This window comes from Amborella trichopoda, chromosome 6 (genome assembly GCF_054954075.1).
Source record: "Amborella trichopoda isolate Santa Cruz 75 chromosome 6, AtrichopodaSantaCruz75HAP2 v2.0, whole genome shotgun sequence".
In the NCBI taxonomy this organism is placed as follows: Eukaryota; Viridiplantae; Streptophyta; class Magnoliopsida; order Amborellales; family Amborellaceae; genus Amborella; species Amborella trichopoda.
This window is the reverse complement of record NC_142341.1, coordinates 51,374,381-51,401,836: the sequence shown is the minus strand read 5'-3', so window position 1 is coordinate 51,401,836 and position 27,456 is coordinate 51,374,381. Positions and strand designations below refer to the sequence as shown.

General features: G+C 35.6%; 3 protein-coding genes across 7 annotated transcripts; all 3 read left to right on the top strand.

Moving 5' to 3' along the window:
* Positions 1–3,410: 3,410 nt before the first annotated feature.
* LOC18448674 (cytochrome P450 81Q32) lies at positions 3,411–8,685 on the top strand. Its single transcript, XM_006858735.4, has 2 exons — positions 3,411–5,134; positions 7,862–8,685. The coding sequence occupies exons 1-2, from the start codon at positions 4,250–4,252 to the stop codon at positions 8,474–8,476; spliced, it is 1,500 nt and encodes a 499-aa protein (XP_006858797.1). The 5' UTR covers positions 3,411–4,249; the 3' UTR covers positions 8,477–8,685.
* Positions 8,686–16,384: 7,699 nt separating this feature from the next.
* Positions 16,385–21,017, top strand: LOC18448675 (cytochrome P450 81Q32). 5 transcript variants are annotated; one of them, XR_016057328.1, is made up of 4 exons: positions 16,385–18,076; positions 18,902–18,999; positions 19,131–19,302; positions 20,103–21,017. XR_016057328.1 is itself a non-coding variant. In XM_088869204.1 (3 exons), exons 1-2 carry the CDS (start codon positions 17,195–17,197, stop codon positions 19,260–19,262), a joined length of 1,014 nt encoding a protein of 337 aa, XP_088725330.1. In that variant the 5' UTR covers positions 16,385–17,194; the 3' UTR covers positions 19,263–19,302; positions 20,103–21,017. The 5 variants fall into 5 exon arrangements, 2 of the variants coding, with proteins under 2 accessions (XP_088725330.1, XP_006858798.1); XR_016057329.1 differs by having other exon boundaries at positions 19,103–19,302; XR_016057327.1 differs by having other exon boundaries at positions 18,902–19,302.
* Positions 21,018–23,185: 2,168 nt separating this feature from the next.
* On the top strand, positions 23,186–26,969 carry LOC18448676 (cytochrome P450 81Q32). Its single transcript, XM_088870911.1, is given in 5 exon segments — positions 23,186–24,174; positions 26,185–26,343; positions 26,345–26,441; positions 26,444–26,508; positions 26,551–26,969. Coding segments are annotated over 5 exon segments (1,371 nt in total). The 5' UTR covers positions 23,186–23,292; the 3' UTR covers positions 26,719–26,969.
* The last annotated feature ends 487 nt before the right edge of the window (positions 26,970–27,456 follow it).

Below are 27,456 nucleotides of genomic sequence, written 5' to 3'. Positions count from 1 at the left end.
CGATGATGATGATATGTTTGCACAATACATATGTAAGCAAACAAAATTTTAGATGCATGGCATAAGTAGATGTTGGCTGCATAACAAGAACACCTCTGTGATTTTTGGCACAGTCCAGCATTTCATACTTTAGATCTCACCTTCTACGAATTAGATTGTTTCTATTCAATCTTGAGACATTAATTTTTCAGGTCCTTAGAGGATGCAATTAGGATTTTTATTTATTTATTGAGGTTTATATCTCAATTCGGAGTCTTAGAGTTAATTCTATGTGAGATTTCGCCTGAGGGAATAAGTCAATTTGGTGTCCTAGAGTTAATTCTATGTGAGATTTCACCTGCGGGAATAAGTGGATAGTATACTCCCGGGAGAGTAGAATATCTCTTGGGAATGGTTAAATTATTGGGCTGGTCATAAACCTGGAGCTAGGCATGAAAAGGGCGTAGAGAGGGGTGGTTGGGAGTGTAAGCAGTGAAATGTTAGACCTTTTCCAAAAATCCAAGGCCCAGTGCTTCGGTGGCAATGGGCTAGGTGGCCCGGCTCGACCCCGGCCCTAAAACACTAGCCCTGGGCCACAAGGCTCGAGCGCTGGGGCGGCCGAGCCAAGGCCATGAGAGAGCCAACCCGATTCGGTCTTCCCTGTTGTCAGCTCTACTTCATAGCCACGAAGTAGAGCTCTATGAAGTGGAGCTAGCTGAATTTATCAAATTATTCATGCGAGATGAACTATTTAACACTTTATTTTTATAATTTGATTTAATTTCAAAATATGTAAAGAAAAATACATGGTGTTGAGCTGGAATAGCTTTAAAGGAAAATGTTTCTATACTTCTCCTACAACATAAAAGATATATGCATCCCCTCCCATCTATCTGTCCAATTTAGATCAAGTGAGTCACACGCCGTTTGATCTAGATCCGACGCTTCAGAGCATTTTTTTTTTTTTTTTCTTTCTACAAATTGTGTAAATATGAGATCTAGTACGTATCATCTTCTCAATGAGGCACATTTATGACAAATATTTTAAATTTTTTGTTATAAAATATAATGACCAAAATACCCTTTGAAATTTTTAAGGCTACTTTAGTCATTTATTTTATTGGTAATATTTTTTTTTTTATTTTTTACAAGTGCGAATTTAAGAGAGGAGTGGACCCCCAAATTTTGGTATTAAAATAATTTATAGTAAAAAAATTTAAAATAAAATAGTGTAGGTAGAGATGTGACATTGTGATTGGGCCATCTCAGCTATCCATTCAAAATGGATGGTTGAACAAAGGGAAGCATATAAGTTTTATGTTGTAGGGGAAGCATATAAAGCTTGCCCAGCTTGAAATGCGTAAAATGTTAAATACTTCATTTCTAATAATTTTTTTGATAAATTTCCTTTTTCTATTTTGGTGAGACTTGTGAGTTTGAATCGAATTGAGCTGTTTTTAGTAAATGGACTTTTAAAGTTATTAAAAAATAGAAAAACTGTCATTTTTTTTAATGTTTTGGCTTGAAATCACATGGCTCCTAATATTACCATGATTTGAGCCGGCTCAACAAATTTTTAAAATAATTATAAATCATGGTTCTCATATTTTCAGGACTTGGTTGCCTGGTCATTGCAATGAACAACAATATCACTGTGTAGAATTTCATTAACATGCATGAAATGAGCACCCATGTGTAGCACATAAAGTCAAGAACGCATGTGTGTGAGAGAGAGATAGATGGAGAGAGAGAGAGAGAAGGATCCTAGGATTTGGGAATGACCCTCTTTAGCTCAAGTTAAAGGATCATAACCACATATGCATGGCACAAGAAATTAAGCACACATGTGAGAGGCAGTCTAAACATATTTGATTCCCTTTAAATATATTTGATTCCTTATATTTAAATATTTGAAGAAATTAAGGCTCATGATCTTCTTCCCTTATATAATTGATTATTTTTAAATATATTTTGTAACAACCACTCATAATTCCATCAAAGGATAGTCGATACGAGACCATTTATCTTTGGTATAAGAGAGGCGCAAATGATATTAGCCATTATGTCAAATACTTAGGCATTATGTCAAAATTGGAAAAAAAAAAATTAACTCAAAATTTAATTAATGATACACATCTTATTTGAACTAGGACGGACAAAAGTAATTATAACTACCTTGTATTAAAATTATGATTAAAATAAAAGTTAATGATTTCATGCAAATACCACAAACATAGTTTTCTAGAAGTGTCATTGCATTATACTATGATATAACCGTTGCATTCAACGCAACGGTTATATCATAGTATAATGCAATGACACTTCTAGAAAACTATGTTTGTGGTATTTGTACGATCTCAAATTTTGCACACACACTCTCTTCATCTCAATAATCAATCCTCCAAAAAAAAAAAAAAAAAAGTTCAATTTAAACTCTAGATACGATCAAAATGAGTCCTCTCCAACAACGAATCTAGACCATTCATTTTGTGAATTTCAAGATCTTAACCTTTATAAATTCAAAATAATTTTTTTCTTTTTTAACATTGTTCATCTAATGATAATAAAGCTATCCACAAACATTAGAAATGAAAAAAATCCTTCTATAGCCTAGATCTAAGCATGTCACCAAAATGAACGACCTATATTAATTGAACTGAAACAATACTTTTTAAATTGTGTTTTCAATTTTATTTTTTTTTGTGGTTGTTCATTAAAATGAAAAAAATGTGTATTTCAAAATTTGGATAAAACAAATGGCCAAAAGGTGGTTCTTTAAAATTATTGCATAATACTACTATTGAAATCATTTCCTTGGATAAATGCTCTAAAATAATAAAATGCAGCTAACGTGGAAAGGATATACAAAGCCATGGTGTTTTTTATTTAGGAAGATGTCGATGATAAGATTAAAAACATTTGGCCACTTAAGGGTTGACTCTGACTTGGTTAGCATATTCTATTCTTTTCTTTGTTTTTTTTATGGATTTCATAAAAAACACGGAAATCTCTCATTACTGCACTTTCTGTGGAACTTAAGTACTACATTTTCTGTGCAATTTACTCTTTATTTTTTTTATTTTTCAAAAAACACTTTTTATACAAAATACCTCTAATAAAAAATAATAATAATAAACTGCCAGACGCCTGGAATCCTAACATTTATCTGGAATCCGGTAACATTTACCAGTAACTTCCCTTTTTGTCATGGGGTATTTACCTAGAAAGTTTGTCTCGAGAAAAAAACGTAGGTTGGGGTAAGTTGCGTAGCTACATGCGGTCATTGTGGTTTTTTTTAAATTTTCCCTAAAACGTTATCCAAGCGAATCTTACTCCTCCACAAAATGACAAAAACAACGAGAAAATTACAAGAGAGGGCAAAAAAATCAAAGACAAATGTACAAATGGGAGGCCATGGGTTAACATGAGGCACTATTTCTTATACATTTCTTGCTTTTAACTTTCAAAGTTTTTTTTTTTTTGTCTTTTGAGAAGTTCTTTGTTCTGGTAATCCAAGTTGGGTTTTTTTTGCATGTATAAATTGATTTTGTTTTTCTTGTTAATTAGGACTTTTTAAAGACAGATGATGCAGTGTTGTTTGTGTTTGGTTCCTATTGTACTGGTTCTTGGTTGAATTATTTTCTCACAACTTTCTGGCTCGATCTTATTTTTTCCAAATAGTTTATTTTCCTAGAATAAGCTTGTTTTAGCTTTATAATTTCAGTTTGGGGATCTTCAATTTCCAAGGATTTACACTGAAAATCTATTGGTGCAGTGCTTTTTTGGTTTTGTTCTTCTTCTTTTTTTGCCATTTGTCTCTGAAGTAGATCGATAGTTCATGAGCTTATAGTCCTTTGTGAATTTTCTGTACAAGTTCTGCAAAATTTGATCCATTAAGGAACTGACCCACTAAACTCAAAGAGCTGAAATTTTCAGTTGTACTTTGTTCCTTGCTGGTTCCCCACAAGTATTGATAAAAAAAAAATTCTGGTTTTTGCTTGTTAGATCTGCGAGTTTCTAAATTGATCTTATTTGGTAATCTCATATCAATGAGATTTCTATGGGTAATTTCGTATTAAGTAAGATCTACTTGTATCTTTGATCATTTAAAACCCATTATTCTAAGTGAACTTTTCAAGAGGGAAAACAGGAAGGAAAGAAAAATAATCCATCTTTATCTGAATATGTAAAAGGTAGTAGACCCAATTCCTCCTCCTTTTTCTTTTTTTTTGTTGAGAGTAACACCCAAAAGTCCCTGAAAAAAGAAGACATGGACCTTGTCTGGATTCTAGCTTTCTTCTCATTCTTGGCTGCTTTCTATGTACTAAAAAGCAAGATATCTAATGTTAATCTCCCTCCTGGACCTCCCTCCCTGCCTTTTATTGGGCATTTTCACATCCTAAAGTTCCCACTTCATAGAGCATTGTCTCATCTCTCTAAGAAATATGGCCCTATTATTAGCCTTAGGTTTGGAATGAAACCTGTTGTGGTTGTCTCCTCACCCAGTCTTGCAAAAGAATGCTTCACCACAAATGACATCGCCTTCGCATCTAGGCCTAGAACAGCTGTTGGGAAATACCTTGGCTATGACTACTTATCAGTTGTTTGGGCCCCATATGGTGATCACTGGCGAACATTGCGAAAAATTCAAACGCTTGGGCTTCTATCCTCGACGAAAATTGAGATGTTTGCGAATGTTCGTCGAGAACAAGTTGCTGCGCTTTTCCAAAGTCTGCTTGAGTCTTCGGATGAAGGAGAGGTGGTGAACATGAAGGATAAGATCACTGAGACTATCTTTAGTGTAATTATTAAGATCGTGGCCAACAGAAGTTATTATGGGTGTAGGGTTGAGGATCAAGAGGCGGCAAAGGAATTCAGAGAAGTGATCGATGAGACATCTGTGGTGATGCGGAAGTTGAATTTGGGTGATTATATTCCATTCCTTAGGTGGATTGACCTTCAGGGGATTACCAGGTTAATGAAAGTGTTGCAGAGGAAGAGAGATAGGATTCTGCAGGGGATTGTGGAAGAGCATAAGAAATCGAGGAGCAGTGGAGGCGGCCAGTTGAAGCCAGATTTTGTTCACATGTTGCTTGATATGAAAGAGAAGGATCCCGAGTATTTCACTGATGATTTGATCAAGAGTACAATTGTGGTATGTTTTTTCTCGTCCAAACTTATGCTTGATTGATATGTTTTTTTATTTAATCTTCCAATTCTGGTTTTTGAACATGAACTTTAAAAAAGGTTGCTCTGCTTGTCATATGGATGTAACAAGCCTCTTGTCTTTGAGAATGACACCTTTGTTTTTTGAATAAAAATGTGCCACCGTTAATTGCAACCGCCAATCGGTGATTTAAGAATCAGCATCGGGTCCTGAATTGGGGGGGGGGGGTGCGATTCGGATGCCCTGTTGGACTCAGCAGTCATTGAGCCGGATGGGCTACAGTTATCAACTAAAATGAAAAATAGAAAAGGTAGAATTGTAGTGCATTGGAGGTTATTCAAACCAGATTTCCACACCTCTTGATCCCGATTTGACTTGGGCAATACCAAGTGGGATCAGCAATCTATAAATCACTGATTGCAGCCCCTATGACAAGATTGCATTTTCACACCTCATCCACCTCAATGATATGGTCCTCTACTCCATCAAAGCTTATATCATGCATCTTTGCCCCCTCTCCTCAGAGCCATATATCAGTCAAGGAAGAATCCCACAATCACATTTGGTGATGTCCTTGATTCTTCATTCTTGCCATTTAAACTGAGAGTCAGAAGTGGTAACTAATTTTGAAATAATGTGGCTCTGGATTGTGAAAGTATAGCATGGGTATGTAGTAAGATTTTGATGAGATCTTCTAAATACTAACCCTTATGGAGCGTTATTCCTTTGATACAATAGCTTGCGCTGGCTCCTGCTACCACTGTCGTTCAACTGTGTAACTAAAGGTAGCACCATGTGGCATGTTCGCATCTGTCACTCCATCCATTTCATACCTATTCCCATGCAATTTATTTAGGACAAACTTCAAGATTGAGCTCATGTAAAAGAAATATCTTTCCACCAAGTGGAATCCTAAGGAATAGATTCCTACTCCAATGTTGTGGAATTTGCTCTTGAACCCATTCATGTAAAATTCTATCATGTTTCTAAGCCATATATTATTCTTTTGGATCCTGCCAGTGCTACATTGAAGGCTGTATACTGGTAGTTAGGAATGTTGCTTGTGGCATATGTATCAGTCGTTTGCTCTAGCATAAATTCAATTTTTTTATGCCGCCTATAGCTCCAAAAGTCTTTCTCTACATGTTCCAATTAAAGTGATAATCTTCTATATATGAATTAAAGTCATGGTTGATTTAAAGTGAAGTTATCCTAATATGAGCTTCTCATGCTTTATGGGCTAAAATGTTTGGATTGAACATACCTTTCTTCCCTTACTTTTGAGGGGATGTCAGCATAAGAGATATCTGGACATGTGATTACTCCTTTTCAGCTTTCCATTGAAATCTTAACCAGTGCCAGAAAACTCGGCAAGTCTGCTAGGACTCGACCGAGTTACTCAAACTCGGCAGGCTGCCTAATCTGGAACCAAAACCATGGGAACTGGCCAAGTCTCACTTTTTCAAATTTAATTTTTTATGGAATTGGTGGATTCTCTGTCTGACTCGGCTGAGTTGAGTTGTCTGACTCAGGCTTGGTTTCCTAGTGAGCCCTGACTGAAGTCCTCGCTTTCAAAACACTGCTCTTGATTAAGCTTATTTGATTAGACACTGGTTAGAACTTAGATAAATGAATTCCTTTTTCGTTTTTAAACTTTGATGTATTAGATAGAGGTTGCTTGCATTCTGAATTCGAGTGTTTTGCTATTACTATCATTCTTTCAAGGTAGTTACAGACTGTCTTTTGCCACATATTATGTATACCTTTTTTTTGAGATGTATACCTGATGTGCGCCTAATTTGATGAAGAGGGTTTCCCAACCCACTTTGTTGTCCATCATTTCAATGAATGGTGATGACTTGATCGGCTACAGTTCTTGGATGATCTCTTGTAATTTACTTGGTTTCCTTTTGCATCTTACTTTTGATTTTTTTCATTAAAAGAAGACCCCGATATTTTCTTAAGTTAGTATCTTGCAGTATATGAATCAAAATCAAGATCTTGTATGTCGCTACGAAGACTTGCAACACTTCAAGTTCCCGGGGAAATTTAGAAAAAAAGGAACAAGCAAAAGATATGAAACCTGAAAAAAACAAAGAAACCATTATGAACAATTGACTGTTGAAGTTTTTGTAAAACTTATTTGTTCATAACATATATATATATATATATATATATATGTTTGAGTTCTAGTTTTTCTTATGATTTTAAATATACAATTATGTTTGAAAAAAGAAGAAGAAAGACAACAAGGGGGGGGGGGGGGAATCTTCGACCTAGAATACTATCTTTTATTGGAAAGAAAAATTAATTCTTTAGATAGTGAAAAAAGATATGGGGACTTATGGCCTCACTGAGGGTATGGTCTTTGATAGACCGTAATGGCGGACCAGGATTCTCCAAATAATTGGAAAAAGGCTATGATGATGATGATTTCCAAACAAATGGAAATATGACTTGTATGATCATATTTGCAATATGGTCTTTTAGGGGAAATCACTATCCAATCAGTGGGCTCGACCATGTTGGAGAGAAAGAACATGACACAATTGCATGATCATGTTTGATCAAACCCACTTTCCCTCCTTTGCCATCCATCCTAATGGAATGGCGAGGACCTCTAGCACCATTCATTATCATGGTCATAGTGTACTTTTCCTATCACTGTATGCGTAACCTCATTTAATCCACCATTTTCAACCCACATTCCTCCAGGTTATGATTGCAGCGGGAACAGAGTCCACGGCTGTCACCATAGAATGTGCACTGGCTCTCCTCCTCAACCATCCTGAAGCCCTTCAAAAAGCTCAAACTGAGCTTGACCAACAAGTTGGAAGGGAGCGATTAGTCGAAGAATCTGACTTGCCCAAGCTTGAGTACCTTCAAGCCATTATCTATGAGACACTACGCTTACATCCTCCCGGCCCCATTCTTGTACCACACGAGTCCGACGCAAAGTGCAACCTAGGTGGCTATACTGTTCCCAAAGGCACCATGCTTTTGGTGAATGCATGGCACATACATAGGGACCCTGACTTGTGGCCCGAGCCTTTGAGTTTCAAACCTGAGAGGTTTATAGAGAGTGGCATTGATGTGAAGGGTCAAGATTTTCGAGTGATCCCATTCGGTTCGGGGAGGAGGAGCTGCCCTGGCATAGGTTTGGCCTTGAGGTCGGTGGAGTATGTGCTCGCGAGTTTGTTGCATGCTTTTGAGTGGAGGAAAGAGGGTACTGAGCTGCTCGATATGTTAGAGGGTGTAGGCCTCAAGGCCATGCCTTTGAAGGCATTTGCAACTCCTCGTCTCTCGCGTCAGTTGTACCCTATTGCATGATATACATGGGGTTGTATTGGATTCATGTATTTAGACACATGAGAGAGAGAAAGAGAGAGTATTGAGAGAGAGTGTCTTTGAGATGTGTATGTCATATCTATGATGTAGCTTAAATAGATGCACCAGTTATCTATTGGAAATGTATGGATATGTACTGCCTTGTATCATAAGGTATTGGAAAGGTATGCAGTAAATAGCTTTCGTATTAAGAGTAGCTTTCGTATTAAGAGGATAAGGCTTAGATGATGAGGATATTTTTACACAATACATATGTAAGCAAACAAAATTTAAGATGCATGAGCATAAATAGATGTACGCTGCATTCCAAGGACACGTCTGTGTGATTTTTGGCACGGTCCTGCATTTCACACTTTAGACACTTGGATACACTTTGTATAAGCTTTTATATTGCAATCTCGCTATAAAAAATACTTTAATAAATACTTTAATGCAACCTAAAATCCCATCTCCCCTCAATCAAAATGATGTCGGGATGTTGAATCTGAAAAGTCAATTTTGGACATCGCATTTTTGCTGCTGACACAGAGAAACATGAGAGAACATTTTTGCTGCTGATACAAAAACATGAGAGAGAGAGAGAGAGAGAGAGAGAGAGAGAGAGGTGTGAAATGGGCTTCATAAACACAAACAAGGGAAATACAGAGAGATGAAATGCATTTCACGACACAAACCTGGGAAGAGAAAGCATGTTAAAATTTTTATGAAACTAGTGAAGCAAGCTGAAAGGATAAACAAGCCTAAATTAAGCTTTAGGAAAGTGGAAAGGGGACCCAAATACACAATGTACTTTCAAAAAGAAAAGAAAAATCCAATATGTAGAAGTTCTCATGTCCATAATGTGGAAGCTAAAATTGGATAATTTCTGAATTTTTTTAAAATGTGATGAAACTTTTATAAGTTTTCATGTAGAAAACTCCTGGTTCTTTGTTACATGCTTGTGTTCATGTTTCTCCATCCTACTTCTTTAAGAAGTGTCACCGCTAGGCCCTCTTGTCCCTTTTGAATGTTTTAGTGTTTACTGTAGTTAGCAGGATCGGACTGTCCACCGAGCCGAATTGCTGAGAGGTCTGGTCCGATAAAAATTAATTTGGTCTTGAGACTAATTTTAAATAAAGAAAATATAATAATAATAGCTTTAAACTGTGAAATATGTTATATGAAAAGTTATCCAATCTTGTTAAGTTGGACCAACAAGTTAAAAATGGATGGGCTAACTAGTCAAAATTGATTAAAACATTAGTTTTATAATAAGTGTTATCAGAATCAAACTAACCAATGAACTAACGAGGGATTTAATCCAGTCAAAACCGGTCCGATCATTAGTAAAAATAGTTGGATTGAATTAGAAAAAATAAAATAAATAATAATAATTTAAAAATACAGAAACTTATAAAAATACAGATGAGCAATTAATTATTTAGCATTTTTACCCATATCTTTTGATTTATTTCAAAATATCCATAAAAAATACTCAGCATCATGAGTTGGAATAATTGTAATTGTAAAAAGGTAAGTAATTAAATTGTTAAAAAGTTCGATGTATTTTGTGCAATTTTGCTAGACTTGTCTAAACGATCAAAACTAGGTTGTCCAACTAGCCAAACATTGGTTTTAATTGGCCTTTTTGGTTAATTTTGTTTTGGACAAGCAACAACAAAACTTGTTCACGTCTGACGGTTACACCAACTGGTCTGATCTTGATACCTATGGTTTTGATCAGTTTTGAACCAAACACAATTTCTACTCCACACCAAACCAGTCAAAGCACCACTCAATTGTCCGACCGACCATTCCAGCCAGGATACCCATTATTGATAGCACTGGTATGGTCCTAACTATGGATCAAGAGCAAAAAAAATCTTATTCTTGGACTGTGTAAATCTTATTGTAGGACTATGTGTTAGTGTTTGTGGAGGGGTAAAATCGAAAATTACCAATCCATATTTTATGAAACACAGCCTGCTGATATGGCTAATAAAAATGGATTTTTTAAGTATTAAATATGGGAGAGATGAGATGAAGAGGTAAAATGAAGATGAGCAGGCATAACTTACTATACATTTATTCATTTGGGCAAATTTTTTTTTATGAGCATGTTATTTAAGAGTTTTTTAGACGCAAAATTTTGGAATCACCAAATGAGTATTTTGATAAATAAATTTGAATGTTGAGTTTTTAAAAATGTAGATCTGATATGACTGTCTAACAAACAGATTATCTTTGTTCTATCTTAAGACATCAATTTTTCAGGCACATGTCGATTGCGAACCATTTAGGTTAAATCGCTAGATTGAAGAGGTAACATCCTTAAAATTTGAGGTCCTAAATATATTTCCTCAAGAGGAGGCTTTAAGTTTACTGGAGAATGTGAAGGAGTGAATGAAATACTCTATGGGTGTATACAATCTTTCGACAATAATAATCATAAACACAAAATAAGAAGACTGTTAACATTCTAATAGAACAATGAGCTAAGATCATGTCTAAAGCAAAGTTATTAAATCCAGATCGGACCAGCCGACCGGCGCTTCAGCCGAAAGAACGACGACTAGAACCTTGTCCGGTTTGTTGTGACACGTGAGCACTAATAAAAATAAATTATTTTTACAAATATTTACTTTTACAATTATTATAGAGCCTTTCACAAAGTAAGGTTTTTTTCCTTTTTTTTTAATTACCTTTTTGTGATAAAAATTACGTATAATTATAATATAATTATAAGTTTGAAGAAAAAATATATTATTTTTATCAATATTTAATTTTTATAACTATTATAGAAACATATGTGTATTTATAACTATTATAGAAACATATGTGTATAGAAATAAAAAGGAGAGAGAGAAAAATCATATTTTTTAAATAATTTTTTAAAAAATAATATAATGATACAATTATAGAATCTAATTATAACTGCAACATTATAATAAAATTTAATTATTCTTACTAATACCTACTTTGTACAATTATTATAGAAATACAATACAAAAAACTCATCCAAAACACGGTAATACACTGATTTCTTAAATTCAAATCCTACACAATTGGAACTTTAAACCACATGAGCCAGAGAGAACAACTTTTTCTCTCTCTAAGAGAAGGTCATCATCGTTCAGGACTCAAAGTCCTTGACATTCTAACACTATCTGGTAATGTAACTACGATTCGTTTCACACAATCACGCATAAAGAAGAAAATGTATTGTTCACATCAGTATTTAAAAAAACGTCGAGTCGAACTGGACTCGCCCGGTTCGACTCGGGAATCGCCATGAACGGATCGAATCGGCGAAAAAAATGGGAATCGTCCGGTTCTAGAGAGAACCGGACGATTCTGTACAGTGACTCGCCGATTCACTGTACGGAATTGGCGAGTTTCGTACGGATTTTTTTTTTTTTTTTTTTTTTTTTTTTTTGTAATTCAGGAGAGATTTTTTTGTAATACTTGATCGATTTTTTTGTAATCCATGATCGAATTATTTTATTTTTTTTGTAATCCATGATCGAATTGTTTTTTTTTTTTTGTAATCCATGATCGAATTTTTTGTTTTTTTTATTGTTTGTAACCCATGATAGAATTTTTTGTAATCCATGATCGAATTTTTTGTAATCCATGATCGAAATGTTTTTTTTTTTTTCTTGTAATCCATGATCGAATTTTTTGTTTTTTTTTTTTTTTTTTTGTATCCCATGATAGAATTTTTTGTAATCCATGATCGAATGTTTTGTAATACATGATCGAAATGTTTTTTTTTTTTTTGTAATCGATGATCGAAATGTTTGTTTTTTTTTTTGTAATCCATGATCGAATTTTTTGTTTTTTGCTTTTTTTGTAACCCATGATAGAGTTTTTTGTAATCCATGATTGAATTTTTTGTAATCCATGATTGAATTGTTTTTTTCTTTTTTTGATATCCACGATTGAATTTTTTGTTTTTTTTTTTTTGTTTTTTTTTGTAATCCATGATCGAATTTTATGTAATCCATGATCGAATTTTTTGTAATCCATGATTGAATTTTTTGAAAATTTGTGATTTTTTTTTTTTAATCTATGATAGAATTTTTTTTTGTAATCCATGATAGAATTTTTTGAAAATTTGTGATTTTTTTTTTTTAATCCATGATCGAATTTTTTTTGTAATCCATGATAGAATTTTTTGAAAATTTGTGATTTTTTTTTTTAATCCATGATCGATTTTTTTGAAAATTTGTTTTTTTTTTTTTAATCCATATTATTCAAAGAGAAAATGAGAGAGATGATGATTCTGAGGCCACCTTATCCCAGCCATATTATTCACATATCGAGTCCCAACAGCAACAGTATAAGGATGAGTACGACAGTGCAGGTGAGCATGAAGGATGGACAATCTTCGGGGATTTTAGATTGGGAACACAACAAAACACTAACATTCAGGGATTTGGGAATAGTCAGACGCCTGCTAATATCGATGATTCGTTTTTAAATCGAATCAATGAATTGTTAAACGAATTCAATCAATGGCACCAGCCTGACCAAGAAGAACAATAACGTCGTGTATCATTTTATTTTTAGATCATATGTTACTAATTTTATGCTTTATTGTAGTCCATGTATGTTGATATACTTATTCCATGATAATTATATGTTTATCCTTTTGTGTGATGTAAATTAAATGCTGAATGGCGGTTCATGCAGGGAAAGAACATATCAATATTCGCATATTCATTCAAAAACATGAAAATTCTTAATGGAGTACCATCATTTCTTATTGAATTCCTAAAAAACAATATTTATAATGAATTTTAATAATTTTTTCGGATTTTTTTTAAGCTTTATTCTGACCGATTCACCCGATTCCCGATTCGGATCGGTTTTTTGGAAGCCCGATCCGGGTCACCGATCTGTTTTTTAAACCATCGGTCCACATTATCATGCAAAACAATCAAGAACAACAACAACAATTAAAGAACACAGAAAGCACAAAGTAGCTTTCTATATTTGAGATCTAGTTAAGAAACCATTTATGACAAAATTCTAGGGCTTTCAATACAACTATAAGCTCACAAAGACGTAAAAATTTGAAATATTAAGAAAAAAAGTTATTGGGTGAGCAAAAATATTTAACATTAAGAATGAACAAAAAAATTATGCAATATAAGCTGCATTATGCATTATCAAGTCCAATTTAGATGGGTGGGTCAATTAAATTAATGGTTTATGATGCAGCAACACCGTTAGAACTTTAAATCATATGAGCCAAGATAGCCACCACAAAGCTTCTTTAACTACAATGAAATAAAGAATGAGAAATCAGTAAAGAGGGAGAGAATTTGAAAAACCGATAGAGAAAAATGAAATAGAAAATGAAGGAAAGGAAATCCCGTATAAATAAGAAGAGGAAAATTATTCTTATCTCTATAAAAAAATATCTGGGATTTGATACGAGATTTGATTTGTGGAGAAACAAAGTTAGAGAGTGGAAGAGAGATGTGTGGACAAAGAGAGGGAGAGAGAGTTAGAGAGAGAGAGAGTGAGAAGGAGAGAGATTTTAGGAAAGTGTTTATACATTTTTATTTATCTCTATCTTTATTACTGCTCTCTCTTCCATGCATCAATTTTGGGAACTTTATCTTTCTCTTTTTATTTATCTCTCTATTTTATATCATTCTCTCACCAATTTTGGGAACTTTATCTCTCTCTTTTTATTTATCTCTCTCTATATCATTCTCATGATCTCCGGACATCAATTTTAAAAACCATTTATCTCGGTGTTGGGAAGAGAGAGAATGGATTTTTTCATTCGGAAGAAGCGATTTTAGGACGTGCCCAGAAATCTTATCTCTCTCTTTCTATTTATCTGGTGTTGGGAAGAGAGAGAGAATAGATTTTGGAAGACGGAGAGACTGAATTTTGACATTGAGAAGAGGCAATTTTAGGAACCTTATCTTGGAAAGAATGAGAGATAATAAATTTTGGGGTAGGGAAAAGGAAGGGAAAAAGAGATGATGGATTTAGAAACCTCACATTGTGAGAAGAGTGAGAGAGATTGGATTTTACGAACCTTAGATCATGCGAAGATGGAAAGAAAAAGGAGAAAGAGGCCAATCATGAAATAAAAAATGACACTTAACGTAAAAATGATTCAAAAATAGCAAGGGTGTTTTCTCTCACTTAATATAGGGGTTAGGAAGAGGAGGGATAGAGAGATAATAAATTAAAAACCTTAGATTTAGACTGTGGAAAGAGGAAGAGAGAGAAAATGAATATATGTGTTGAGAAGAGGGAGAGAGAGAATGGATTAAGTGGAGGACAGAGAGAATGGATTAAGAAGGGGAGAGAGACAATGAATTTAAGAACCTTAGATTGGTGTGGGAAGAGGGAGTGAAAGATTTTGGATTTTAAAAACGTTAGATTACGAGAAGAGGGAGAGAGAGAATGTAAAAAGAGGGCGATTATAGAATAAAAAAAGACATATGACATAAAAATAACGGGGGTGTTTTTTCTTTCAGAGTTGCAATCTTATATAAATATTCAATTATTAAACTTTGTTATATAAAAATAACGGGGGTGTTTTTTCTTTCAGAGTTGCAATCTTATATAAATATTCAATTATTAAACTTTGTTATCTAGTGAATCTATCATCTATCCACAATGGATATCGGATAGACTCATTAGTATAAAAACGGAAAATTTTCAACCCATTATAGCCGTTATATTAACGATATCCTTGGACCCTTCTGATATGTGGACAAAAGTATAAATTAACGTTTTAAATATTAAATTGTTCATCTTTGGAGCGTTGTGAGATAAAGTTCTCTTTCAATAATTCATCTTTGGAGTGTTGTGAGATAAATTTCTCTTTCAATAATTCATCTTTGGAGTGTTGTGAGATAAATTTCTCTTTTAGAATGCTTTTACTGCCTGATAAAAGTGAAGTGTTTTTGTTATGGTGCGGTTTGTATAAGGTCGACGCTCTAAACAATTACAGTAAAGCGTCGAGGTTCTAAACAATCAAAGTAAAGCATATTTTTAAATAGTATCGAGAAATGTGGTTTTAATAATGAAAATCTTTGTGATAGCCTTAAAATATATTTTTATCTCAAGTTATAAAGTTTAAAGCTTAAAAAATAATGTATATCGAGCAGATTTATGAAAACTTGAAAATTTTGAAAATTGACAATCAAAGAATGCATTATAGGATGCACTATTTTTAAAACTTGAAATTCATTTTTTTTTCATGCCGATGTATCTTAAGGTTGAGATGATCAATTTGACGATATTGAGACATCAAAACAACATCTTCTAGTGAAATTTATGAGGTATGCTTTAATTTAGGTGTTTAGACCCTCGGCTCTATATAAATTTTTACTGCCAACATTAATCAAATTGTTTGACGGGCAGCAGCTCTATCAAAAAAAAAAAAAAAAAAAGTAAAGCCTCACCTCATAACTCATTTGAAAATTGCAAGCATTAGAAAATCTTTACATCAATCATCCAACATTATGGCTGTACATAAAAAATAGGTTTTCAAGTTCTAAAAATATATATCATAACAAATTATCTAGACCATCCATTTTGCCCTACAAATAAGTGTTCATAGATTCTCATGATCTCTATCGTTTTTTTAGTTTCAAATTTCATTATCAATGTTGGAAATTGATTTTAGAGCGATGATAGATATTTCTATTGCCGAAAGCACTTTCTTAACGAGGAATTTAGATGAGGCTTTATTCTGTTTTCATTAAGTCTAAGCCTTATAGAAACTTCATCCATTGATTTTGACATTGATAATTTTCAAATATTGTACTTTGTTATCCTTTTCAAAATAGTAGGTGCAGACAGGGCTTGAGATTGCAGAGAGAAACTTTTAAAGAACTCTCTATATGTGGACTAAAACTCTCTACTAACCATGTTTCAAGGTTCCCACATGAGAATTTCACAATAAAAAGAACCTTTATAGTATTGTTTTCTCAGTTCAATTGTCTGTTTTCTCTGCTAATTTCAGTGCTCTTTTTAGCAGTAAATAATAACAGGAAGAAGTTTTGGATTCCTCTACTATAGTGGGTTTTGGGTGTTTCCCTCTACAGTGGGCTTATATTTGCTTTAGGACTTTCAGGCCTTGATTCCTGGGGTTTCAGACTGAAAACCATTGGTTATGATGCTCCTTTGGCTATTCCTTTTGAGATGTTGCATAACTGAATTAAGGATTTTGGAGAATATATTATATGGGTTTCTTGTTTTTTTCTTGGGTGGGTGTTGTAAAATGCCAGAGGGCCATGGCTCTGGCTCTGGCAGTGGTTTATGATTATCTTTGCAAATCCTAATAAATGAGCCAACCAATTAAAGATAAAAGATCTGTTTTTCTTTTTCTAATTTATTGGAGTGTCTTATTTATATGGCTAATATTCATGCACTGATAAAGGAAAACTAGATTTACCTATTGGAGTGGACATTTTCCAAATTAATTGTATTTTGTAGTCTCATATGTTTTAATAGGCTATATATTTGCACTGAGTAGAAAAAGAGAGAAATTCCTTGAATACTTATATATGATCTTGGGTTATTAAGAATCCATCTCTTCTCTCTGAACTGGAAAATGGTTGATATCTAGAATTTATATTTGTCTATATTAGTAACTTCTTCTTGTTTTCCCACTTTGTCTGTGTTAAGCATATTTTTATATGTTAGAAAGAATTTGAAGCTGAAAGTCAACAAAAAGCCATGGAACTTATGTTTCTTGTAGCTTTTCTCTTAATCTTAGCCGCTTTATATGTAGCCAAAGGAAAAAATTCAATTGTGAATCTTCCCCCTGGACCTCGGCCCTTGCCTTTCATCGGTAATTTCCACCTCCTGAAACGACCACATTATAGATCTCTGTCCGATCTTGCCAACCAATATGGCCCCATATTTAGCCTGCGACTTGGAATTAGACCAGTCGTAATTGTCTCTTCAGCTAGTCTTGCTCAAGAATGCTTCACCAAAAATGACATTACCTTTGCATCTAGGCCTCAATTGGCTTTTGGAAAATACCTTGGCTATAACTACATGTCAGTTGCTTGGGCTCCCTATGGTGCCCATTGGCGAAACTTGCGAAGGATTGAGACGCTTGAACTCCTGTCTTCAAGGAAAATTGAGATGTTTGCGTATATCCGACATGAGGAAGTGGCAGCATTGCTACAAAGTATTGTTGAAGCCTCAGATAGAGGAGAGGTGGTGAACTTGAAGGATAGTATCGAAGAGACCATGTTCAATGCCATTGTAAAGATGGTGGCTGATAAAAGTTACTATGGAAGTAGGGCTAAGGATCTACATGAAGCAAAGGCATTTATAGAAGTCATTAATGAGACATTCACATTGTCTGGCGTGTTGAACATTGGGGATTTTATTCCATGGCTTTCATGGTTGGGACTTAGGGGGATTAGACTTATGAAAGCATTGCATAGGAAGAGAGATAGGCTTATACAGCGCATTGTGGATGAGCATAGGAAGTTGAGGAGTGGGGATGGTCATGTTTTTAAACAAGATTTCATTCACATGTTGCTGGACATGCATGAAGAGGATCCCAACTATTTCACAGATGATCTGATCAAGAGTATAATCCAGGTATGTCTTGGACTTCACAGCAACCTTTTCTCATGAACTTTCACAAATATTTCTCATTTGAATGTAACAATTCCTATTCTCCTTAAAACCAATATATTTGCTGGCTGAGCATTGAAAATACTGTAGAGATTCATTGTGATAAGTGTTACATGGAGGCCAGACACATTATTGTCCAACATGTGTACAGGGGTGTGTTATATATATTAGTCCAAGAATTGTTGAACTGAAAATAGGGAAGTAGCATATAAACCTTAATAAAAGAGTACATGGATCTAAAATAAAGTCGTAAAACTGCTAGGAATATGATGACATATTTTTAAAGCAACTGCTAGGACTATGATGATATCTTTTTAAAGCTTTTCATGAGGACACTTCTGGGTTGCATTCGTCCTTTGAACATGATTGCTTCCTTGGTCCGGCTCCCACTGCTACTCTCATTCCTCTACCATGTAAAGGAGGACTTTGTTGCATGCTTGTGTCTTTGACAGGTCAACCACTTCATGGAGAACGTCATTGATATGCATATTCTACATCATTTCTTATGCTGAAATCATCTTTTGAGAAGCCTTTGGTTATCATACTAATTGCTGATTTGAGCACTGAAAGTATAGTCACCAAGGTGTTAAATTGGGACTGGTGCAGGATGTTGCTTATACCGGTTATGTGTTTATTTATATGCATCTGGGTGTGTTCTTTTGTGCTCTTCTGCTATTAGAGCTTATACCTGTTACAAGTCTTCCTCCTATAATCTGAAACATTATAGATGATTCAGTGAAGAGAATGAAATAAAAGTTTTTAATCATGCCCTTATGTTTCACGGCCTAGGCTATTCCCAATCGAAACTCCTGCCATTCTTGGTAGGCAACCTAGGTGAGCTGCAAACATAGAGAGGCATATGGAATTGTGGACATCTAATTACTCTTGTAAGGCCCCTTCAATCACTAAGTGAATCTTACTTTGTTTGGCCATTAGTTAGAACTTAGAACTTTGGATTCGCTTGTTCCATATTTTGATATGTTGGATCAGTGATTGAAATTCGGAGCCTCGGGATCAGACTCGCCCGAGTGACTCAAACCCAACAGGGTGCAGGATCCACCTCCAGAACCCTTGGACTCGCCCAAGTCGGACCAAGAAAGCGAGCCTTCTGTGTAATTTTCATGGAGACTCCGCCGAGTCAGATCGCTGACTTGGGCAAGTCAAACTACTGACTCAGGCTTGGGCCACTGGTGAGTCTGCACCCAAATCTAAGCTTTAAGTCTATGTTGGATTTTTCTAGTTTGTATTTTGAAGTTTCATGGATGACACACAGCATATGCTTTTTCCCATTGTTTATGTTGAAACAATATTTTAGCTAAGGCACCAATGAAACATCTCCTGCAGCTGTGGTGTGCCTTTTTTTCTTTTTTTTTTAAACTGGATACACGAATTTTTCGCAAAGGTTATTATCGTGCGGAGTTCTATAAGCCAATTGAGATCTTGGGACATCTCTTGCGAGACATTCGAAATCTTGGAAGAATTTTGAAATCTTGGTTTCCTGGGGAAAACTTGGTAAAAATTAGGAAATTTAAAATCTAAATTATAAAATCAAATTCACCTATAAGGTTTCAAGATTGAAGTTTTTACAAACTTCTATTATGTCTGTTTGTTAACATATTTTGTTTATTTTATTAAAAATACATAATGTTGTCTACACATTTGTAACTTGCTTTTTCTCTTGTAAAAAAACTGGGAAGATCTTGTAATACTCTTTTCTTAATACAATAGTCAACACTTTCCAAAAAAAACGACTGTGGGAGGAAAAAAGAAAATAAGGAACGAAATATCACAGTATTATGGAGAATTATAGTTTTCTATATGAAACATTTCTATACGAAAAGGAACAATACACTTCTTTCATCGATCATGAGATTTCAAAAATAAAACTGAAATGGAGATGTTTGTGACTAATTATGGCCGAAGTCCTCATTGGGCACAATGCATCCCCTCACCCCCCCCCCCCCCCCATTTTTACCTGATTCTTCTCCAGGTCATGATCGTGGCAGGAACAGAGACCACAGCTGTGACATTGCAGTGGGCAATAGCCCTCCTCCTCAACCACCCTGACTCCCTTCAGAAAGCTCAAACCGAGCTAGACCAACAAGTGGGAAGGGACCGATTAGTTGAAGAATCCGATCTCTCAAAGTTAGAGTACCTACGGGCTATTATCAATGAGACACTACGCTTATATCCTCCGGCCGCCACTCTCCTACCCCATGAATCCACTACAACGTGCACTCTCGGTGGCTACACCGTGCCAAAAGGCACAATGCTCTGGGTGAACGCATGGCACATACAGAGGGACCCTTGCGCGTGGTCCGAGCCTTTGAGGTTCGAGCCTGAGAGGTTTATAGGAAGTGGGGTTGATGTGAAGGGCCAAGATTTTAGGGTGATACCATTTGGTTCTGGGAGGAGGAGCTGTCCTGGAATGGGCTTGGCATTGAGGTCATTAGAGTACGTGCTCGCGAGTTTGTTGCATGCTTTTGAGTGGCGGAGGGAGGGCCCGGAGCCAGTCGATATGACGGATGTGGGCATCTCATTGAAGATGGCTGCGCCCTTGAGGGCACTCGCAACTCCGCGGCTCGAGCCTCATGTCTGCCTCCTTGCATGATGCATACATTGGCTGTATCTGAGGAGAGATTATGGACATGTTAGATCACATGTATAATGTATCTTAGTGCTTGCATGTGTGTGGACACGCCCACGAGAACGTGTTATGATATGTTTGTAAGATCATTATCTCTATTTGAGACTTATTTAAGTATTGTGTGATGCAATTCATTGCTTTGCTACCATCTTGGGTATGTAACTGCCAGTTAATGGAAGTCTCATGGCTCTTGTATTTTAAAGGGCTGGGGTATTGAGAGAGTTGAGTGACAATAAACTTGAGCTTTTGAGCAGCAAATGTATTTCGTTCACTTAATTTCAGATCAGAAAACAGGTGATTCTCTCTCTCTTTATAAATACACAAGCTATTCATTCATTTACATGATTCAGTTTGTAACTAGGATACACATCTGCAAAATTAATATCAAATATGCTCATCTTTGTGATAAGGAAAATGCCATCATTTGTAAGTACAATTGATAATACAGGTTATTTTCACAGAAAATTGATTTTCTGACTAAATAGTCCATTCCAACATAAGCCAGTATTCTGATTTAAACAACTCTCTCTCTCTCTCTCTCTCTCAAACAAATTCGGTTTTTCAAAAATCAAAATTTAATTTTAAAACATTTTGGTTTTTGAAAAACCAAATGAAGGCAGGTCCATTTTTCTTTTAAAAACGGAAACTTTGACGTAATCCCATAATAACTGTAAATATAACAGTTATAAACGTTATTTTTCCAAAAAAATATTAAAGTTTTAAAAATTAAATAGTGCATCTTTGCAGTGCCGTCAGATAAATTTCTCTTTTTAAAGGCTTTTACTACTTGATAAAAGTGATGTGTTTTAGTTTTAGGGAAATTTACCAAATAATAATTTATTCCCAAATTTTAAATACTTCCCTTTGTTATCATTTGTAAAGTAGTAGTTAAAGAGAGTGCTTGAGATTGCAGAGAGAACCTTTTGCAGAGCTCTATATATGTGCTCTGTATTGACTAAAACTCTCTTCTATCCATGTTTCAAGGTTTACCCCATGAGAATTTCTCAACAGAAAGAACCTGTACGGTTTGGTTTTCTCATTTCAATCGTCTGTTTTCTCTGCTAATTTCAGTGCTCTTTTTAGCAGTAAATATTTACAGGAGGAAATTCTTGATTCCTCTACTATAGTGGATTTTGGGTGTTTCCCTCTACAGTGAGCTTATTTTGGCTTTAGGACTTGGAGGCCTAGATTCCTGGGGTTTCAGACTGAAAACCAGTGGTTATGATGCTTCTTTAGTTATTGCTTTTGAGATGTTGCATAACTAGATTAAGGATTTTGGAGCTTATATTATGTGGGTTTCTTTTTTTCTCTTTGGTGGTGGTTCTAAAATGCCAGAGGGCCATGGCTTTGGCATTGGTTTATGATTTCCTTTGCAAAGCCTAAGAAATAAGCCAACCAGTCGAAGATAAAATATATGTTTTTCTGTTTTTCTTTTTCTAATTTATTGGGGTGTCTTATTTCTATGGCTAATATTTATGCACTAATAAAAGGAAAACTAGATTTACCTGTTGGAGTGGATAATTTCCAAATTAATCGTATTTTTGTAGTCTCATATGTTTTACTAGTCTGTATATTTCCAAATTAGTATCCTAGAAAGTATATTAAAAAAGAAGTGCATTAAATATTAGCCATAGAAATTTCTATGATGGGTTGTTAAGGATAACTTCTAGATGAGTTGAATTTTGGGTTGTGGATGGGATACATTTTCTTTTTAATATACTTCTTTTTTTATTCTACTTTCTAGGTTACTACTATTTCATTTTCTTTGATGGGTTGTGAAGTATCACTTCGGGATGCGTTGAATTTTGGAGAAAAGAAAAACCCTAAAATAACTAGGAGCATAATTAACTTCTACTCGCTCGGTCAAATGATCTACTTCGGAGGAATTTTTTCAATTTGAAAATTTGGGAACCACATGCTGTATAATTATTTTCGAAAGAAAAAACAAAATAAAATTTGGAGTTTTTTAAAACTTAGATCTCACCCTCTAAAAATTCATTGTTTCTATTCAATCTTGAGACGGGTGTTTGTAATGAGGTTTATATTCCAAAATTTGGAGTCCTAAAATTAACTCTAGATGAGATTTTACCTGAGGAAATAAGTGGTTAGTATACTCCGGAGGGAGTAAATAAAATATATGACTTTTCAGGTGCTAGCTCATAAGGGACTGGTAAAAAAACGTGGAGCTAACCATGAAAAAGTGAGTAGATAGCCATGGGTGGGAGTGTAATATTCAAATGAAAGCAATGAAACGTAACCTCTTATGTATGCACACAATAATGTTTCAAGAACCCATGACTTTTCCCAAAAATGCAAGGCCCGATGCTTCGGTGGCAATGTTTCTTGAATACTTATATATGATCTTGGGATTAATAGGAATCCATCTCTTCTCTGTGAACTGGAAAATGGTTGATATAGAATTTGTATTTGTCTTCTTTTTTTCCCACTATGTCTGTGATAAGCATATTTTTGTATGTTAGTAAGAATTTGAAGTTCCTATTGCTGAAAGTCCCTGAAAAGAAAACAAAAAGCCATGGAACTTATGTTTCTTGTAGCTTTTCTCTTAATCTTAGCCGCTTTATATGTAGCCAAAGGAAAAAATTCAATTGTGAATCTTTCCCCTGGACCACGGCCGTTGCCTTTCATCGGTAATTTCCACCTCCTGAAACGATCACTTCATAGATCTCTATCCGATCTTGCCAACCAATATGGCCCCATATTTAGCCTGCGACTTGGAATTAGACCAGTCGTAATTGTCTCTTCACCTAGTCTCGCTCAAGAATGCTTCACCAAAAATGACATTACCTTTGCATTTAGGCCTCGATTGGCTTTTGGAAAATACCTTGGCTATAACTACATGTCAGTTGCTTGGGCTCCCTAAGGTGCCCATTGGCGAAACTTGCGAAGGATTGAGACGCTTGAACTCCTGTCTTCAAGGAAAATTGAGATGTTTGCGTATATCCAACATGAACAAGTGGCAGCATTGCTACAAAGTATTGTTGAAGCCTCAGATAGAGGAGAGGTGGTGAACTTGAAGGATAGTAACGAAGAGACCATGTTCAATGCCATTGTAAAGATGGTGGCTGATAAAAGTTATTATGGAAGTGGGACTAAGGATCTAGATGAAGCAAAGGCATTTATAGAAGCCATTAATGATACATTCACATTGTCTGGGGTGTTGAACATTGGGGATTTTATTCCATGGCTTTCATGGTTGGGACTTAGGGGGATTAGACTTATGAAAGCATTGCATAGGAAGAGAGATAGGCTTATGCAGCACATTGTGGATGAGCATAGGAAATTGAGGAGTGGGGAAGGTCATGTTTTCAAGCCAGATTTCATTCACATGTTGCTGGACAGGAAAGAAGAGGATCCCAACTATTTCACAGATGATCTGATCAAGAGTATAATCCAGGTATGTCTTAGAATTCACAGCAACCTTTTCTCATGAACTTTCACAAATATTTCTCATGTGAATGTAACAATTCCTATGTTCCTGAAAACCAATATATTTGCTGGCTGAGCATTTGAAAAAACCGTAGAGTTTCATTGTGATAATTGTTACATGGAGGCAGACACATTATTGTCCAACATGTGTACGGGGGTGTGTTATATATATTAGTCCTAGAATTGTTGAACTGAAAATCTGGAAGTGGCATATAAACCTTTATAAAAGAGTACATGGATCTAAAATAAAGTCATAAAACTGCTAGGAATAAGATGGTATCCTTTTTAAGCAACTGCTAGGAATGATGATATCTTTTTAAAGCTTTTCATGAGGACACCTCCTGGTTGCATTGGTCCTTTGAACATGATTGCTTCCTTGGTCTGGCTCCCACTGCTACTCTCATTCCTCTACCATGTAAAGGAGGACTTTGTTGCATGCTTGTGTCTTTGACAGGTCAACCACTTTACAGAGAACGTCATTGATATGCATATTCTACATCATTTCTTATGCTGAAATCATCTTTTGAGATGCCTTTGGTTATCATTCGAATTGCTGATTTGAGCACTGAATGTATAGTCACCAAGGTGTTAAATTGGGAATGGTGCAGTATGTTGCTTATACCAGTTATGTGTTTATTTATATGCATCTGAGTGTGTTCTTTTCTGCTCTTCTGCTATTAGAGCTTTATACCTGTTACAAGTCTTCCTCCCATAATCTGAAACATTATAGATGATTCAGTGAAGAGAATGAAATAAAATTCTTAATCATGACCTTATGTTTCACGGGCTAGGCTATTCCCAATCAAAACTCTTTCCATACTTGCCATTTGTAGTAGGCAACCTAGGTCAGCTGAAAACATAGAGAGGTATATGGAATTGTAGACACCTAATTACTCTTGTAAGGCCCCTTCAATCACTAAGTGAATCTTACTTTGTTTGGCCGTTAGTTAGAACTTTGGACTCGCTTGTTCCATATTTTGATATGTTGGATCAGTGATTGAAATTTGGAGCCTTGGGATTAGACTCGCCTGAGTCACTCAAACCCTGCAGGGTGCAGGATCCGCTTCCAGAACCCTAAGACTTGCCCAAGTCGGAGCAAGTAATGAGCCTTCTGTGTAATTTTCATAGAGACTCCGCCGAGTCAGATCGCTGACTTGGGCAAGTCAAACTACTGACTCAGGCTTGGGTCCCTGGTGAGTCCGCACCCAAATCTAAGCTTTAAGTCTATGCTGGATGTTCCTGGTTTGTATTTTGAAGTTTCATGGACGACACGCAGCATATTCTTTTTCCCCCTGTTTATGTTGAAACAATATTTTAGGTAAGGCACAGATGATAAATCTCCTGCAGTTGTGGTGTGCCTTTCTTTAAAAAAAAAAGCTGGATACAAGAATTTTTCACAAAGGTTATTATCCTGCAGAGTTCTATAAGCCAATTGAGATCTCGGAACATCTCTTGCGTGACATCCGAAATCTTGGGAGAATTTTAAAATCTTGGTTTCCTGGGGAAAACTTGGGAAAAATAAGGAAATTTAAAATCTAGCTTATAAAATCAAATTCACCTATAAGTTTTCACAAACTTCTATTATTTCTATTTGTTAACATATTTTGTTTATTTCATTAAAAATACATAATGTTGTCTACACATTTGTAACTTGCTTTTTCTCTTGTAAAAGGACTGGGAAGATCTTGTAATACTCTTTACTTAATACAATAGTTAAACACTTTCAAAAAAAAAGACTGTGGGAAGAAAAAAGAAAAAAAGGAAAGAAATATCACAGCATTACGGAGAATTATATTTTTCTATATGAAACATTTCTATACGAAAAGGAAGGATGCACTTCTTTCATCAATCATGAGATTTTAAAAATAAAACTGAAATAGAGATGTCTGTGACTAATTATGGCCGAAGTCCTCATTGGGCACAATGCATCCCCTCACCCCCCCCCCCCTCCCCCCATTTTTACCTGATTCTTCTCCAGGTCATGATCGTGGCAGGAACAGAGACCACAGCGGTGACACTGCAGTGGGCACTAGCCCTCCTCCTCAACCACCCTGACTCCCTTCAGAAAGCTCAAACCAAGCTAGACCAACAAGTGGGAAGGGACCGATTAGTTGAAGAATCCGATCTCTCAAAGTTAAGAGTACCTACGGGCTATTATCAATGAGACACAATGCTTATATCCTCCGGCCGCCACTCTCCTACCCCATGAATCCACTACAACGTGCACTCTCGGTGGCTACCAAAAGGCACAATGCTCTGGGTGAACGCATGGCACATACAGAGGGACCCACCCTTGCGCGTGGTCTGAGCCTTTGAGGTTTATAGGAAGTGGGGTTGATGTGACGGGACAAGATTTGAGGGTGATATCATTTGGTTCTGGGAGGGGAGGAGGAGCTGTCCTGGAATGGGCTTGGCGTTGAGGTCATTAGAGTACGTGCTCGCGAGTTTGTTGCATGCTTTTGAGTGGCGGAAGGAGGGCCCTGAGCCGGTTGACATGCCTGCATCTCATTGAAGATGGCTATGCCCTTGAGACGGCTCCCGTCTCATATCTACCTCCTTGCATGATGCATGGATTGGCTCTGTCTGAGAGAGAGAGAGAGAGAGAGAGATGATTAGAGACATGTTAGGTCCATGTACAAGGTATTTTAGTGCTTGCATGTGCACAGACACGCCTACGAGAAAGTGTTATGATATGTTTGTATGATCATGATCTCTATTTGTGACTTATCAAGCCTTATGATATGTTAGTATGATCATGATCTCTATTTGTGACTTATTAAGCCTTGTGTGATGGAATTTATTGCATTGCTACCATCTTGGGTGTGTAAGTGCCATTCCTTGGAAGGCTCATGGGCTTCGTATTTGAAAGGGCTGGGGTATTGAGAGAGTTGAGTGATAATAAACTTGAGCTTTTGAGCAGCAAATGTATTTGTTTCACTTAATTTCAGATCAGAAAACTGGAGGTTCTCTCTTATACTAGAAATACACACAAGCTATTCATTCATGTACATGATTCAGTTTTTGTAACTAGGATGCACATGTGCAAAATTGATAACAAAGATGAACATCTGTGTGATAAAGAAAATGGCATCATTTGTCAGTACAATTGATAATACAAGTTATATCACAGAAAATCACTTTTCTGCAATTAAATAGTCCATTCCAACATAAGTCAGTAATCTGATTTAAACATTCGATTGAAAGAAATTATTTGGAACAAGATTATGAGCATGATGTTTCTAACAGAAAT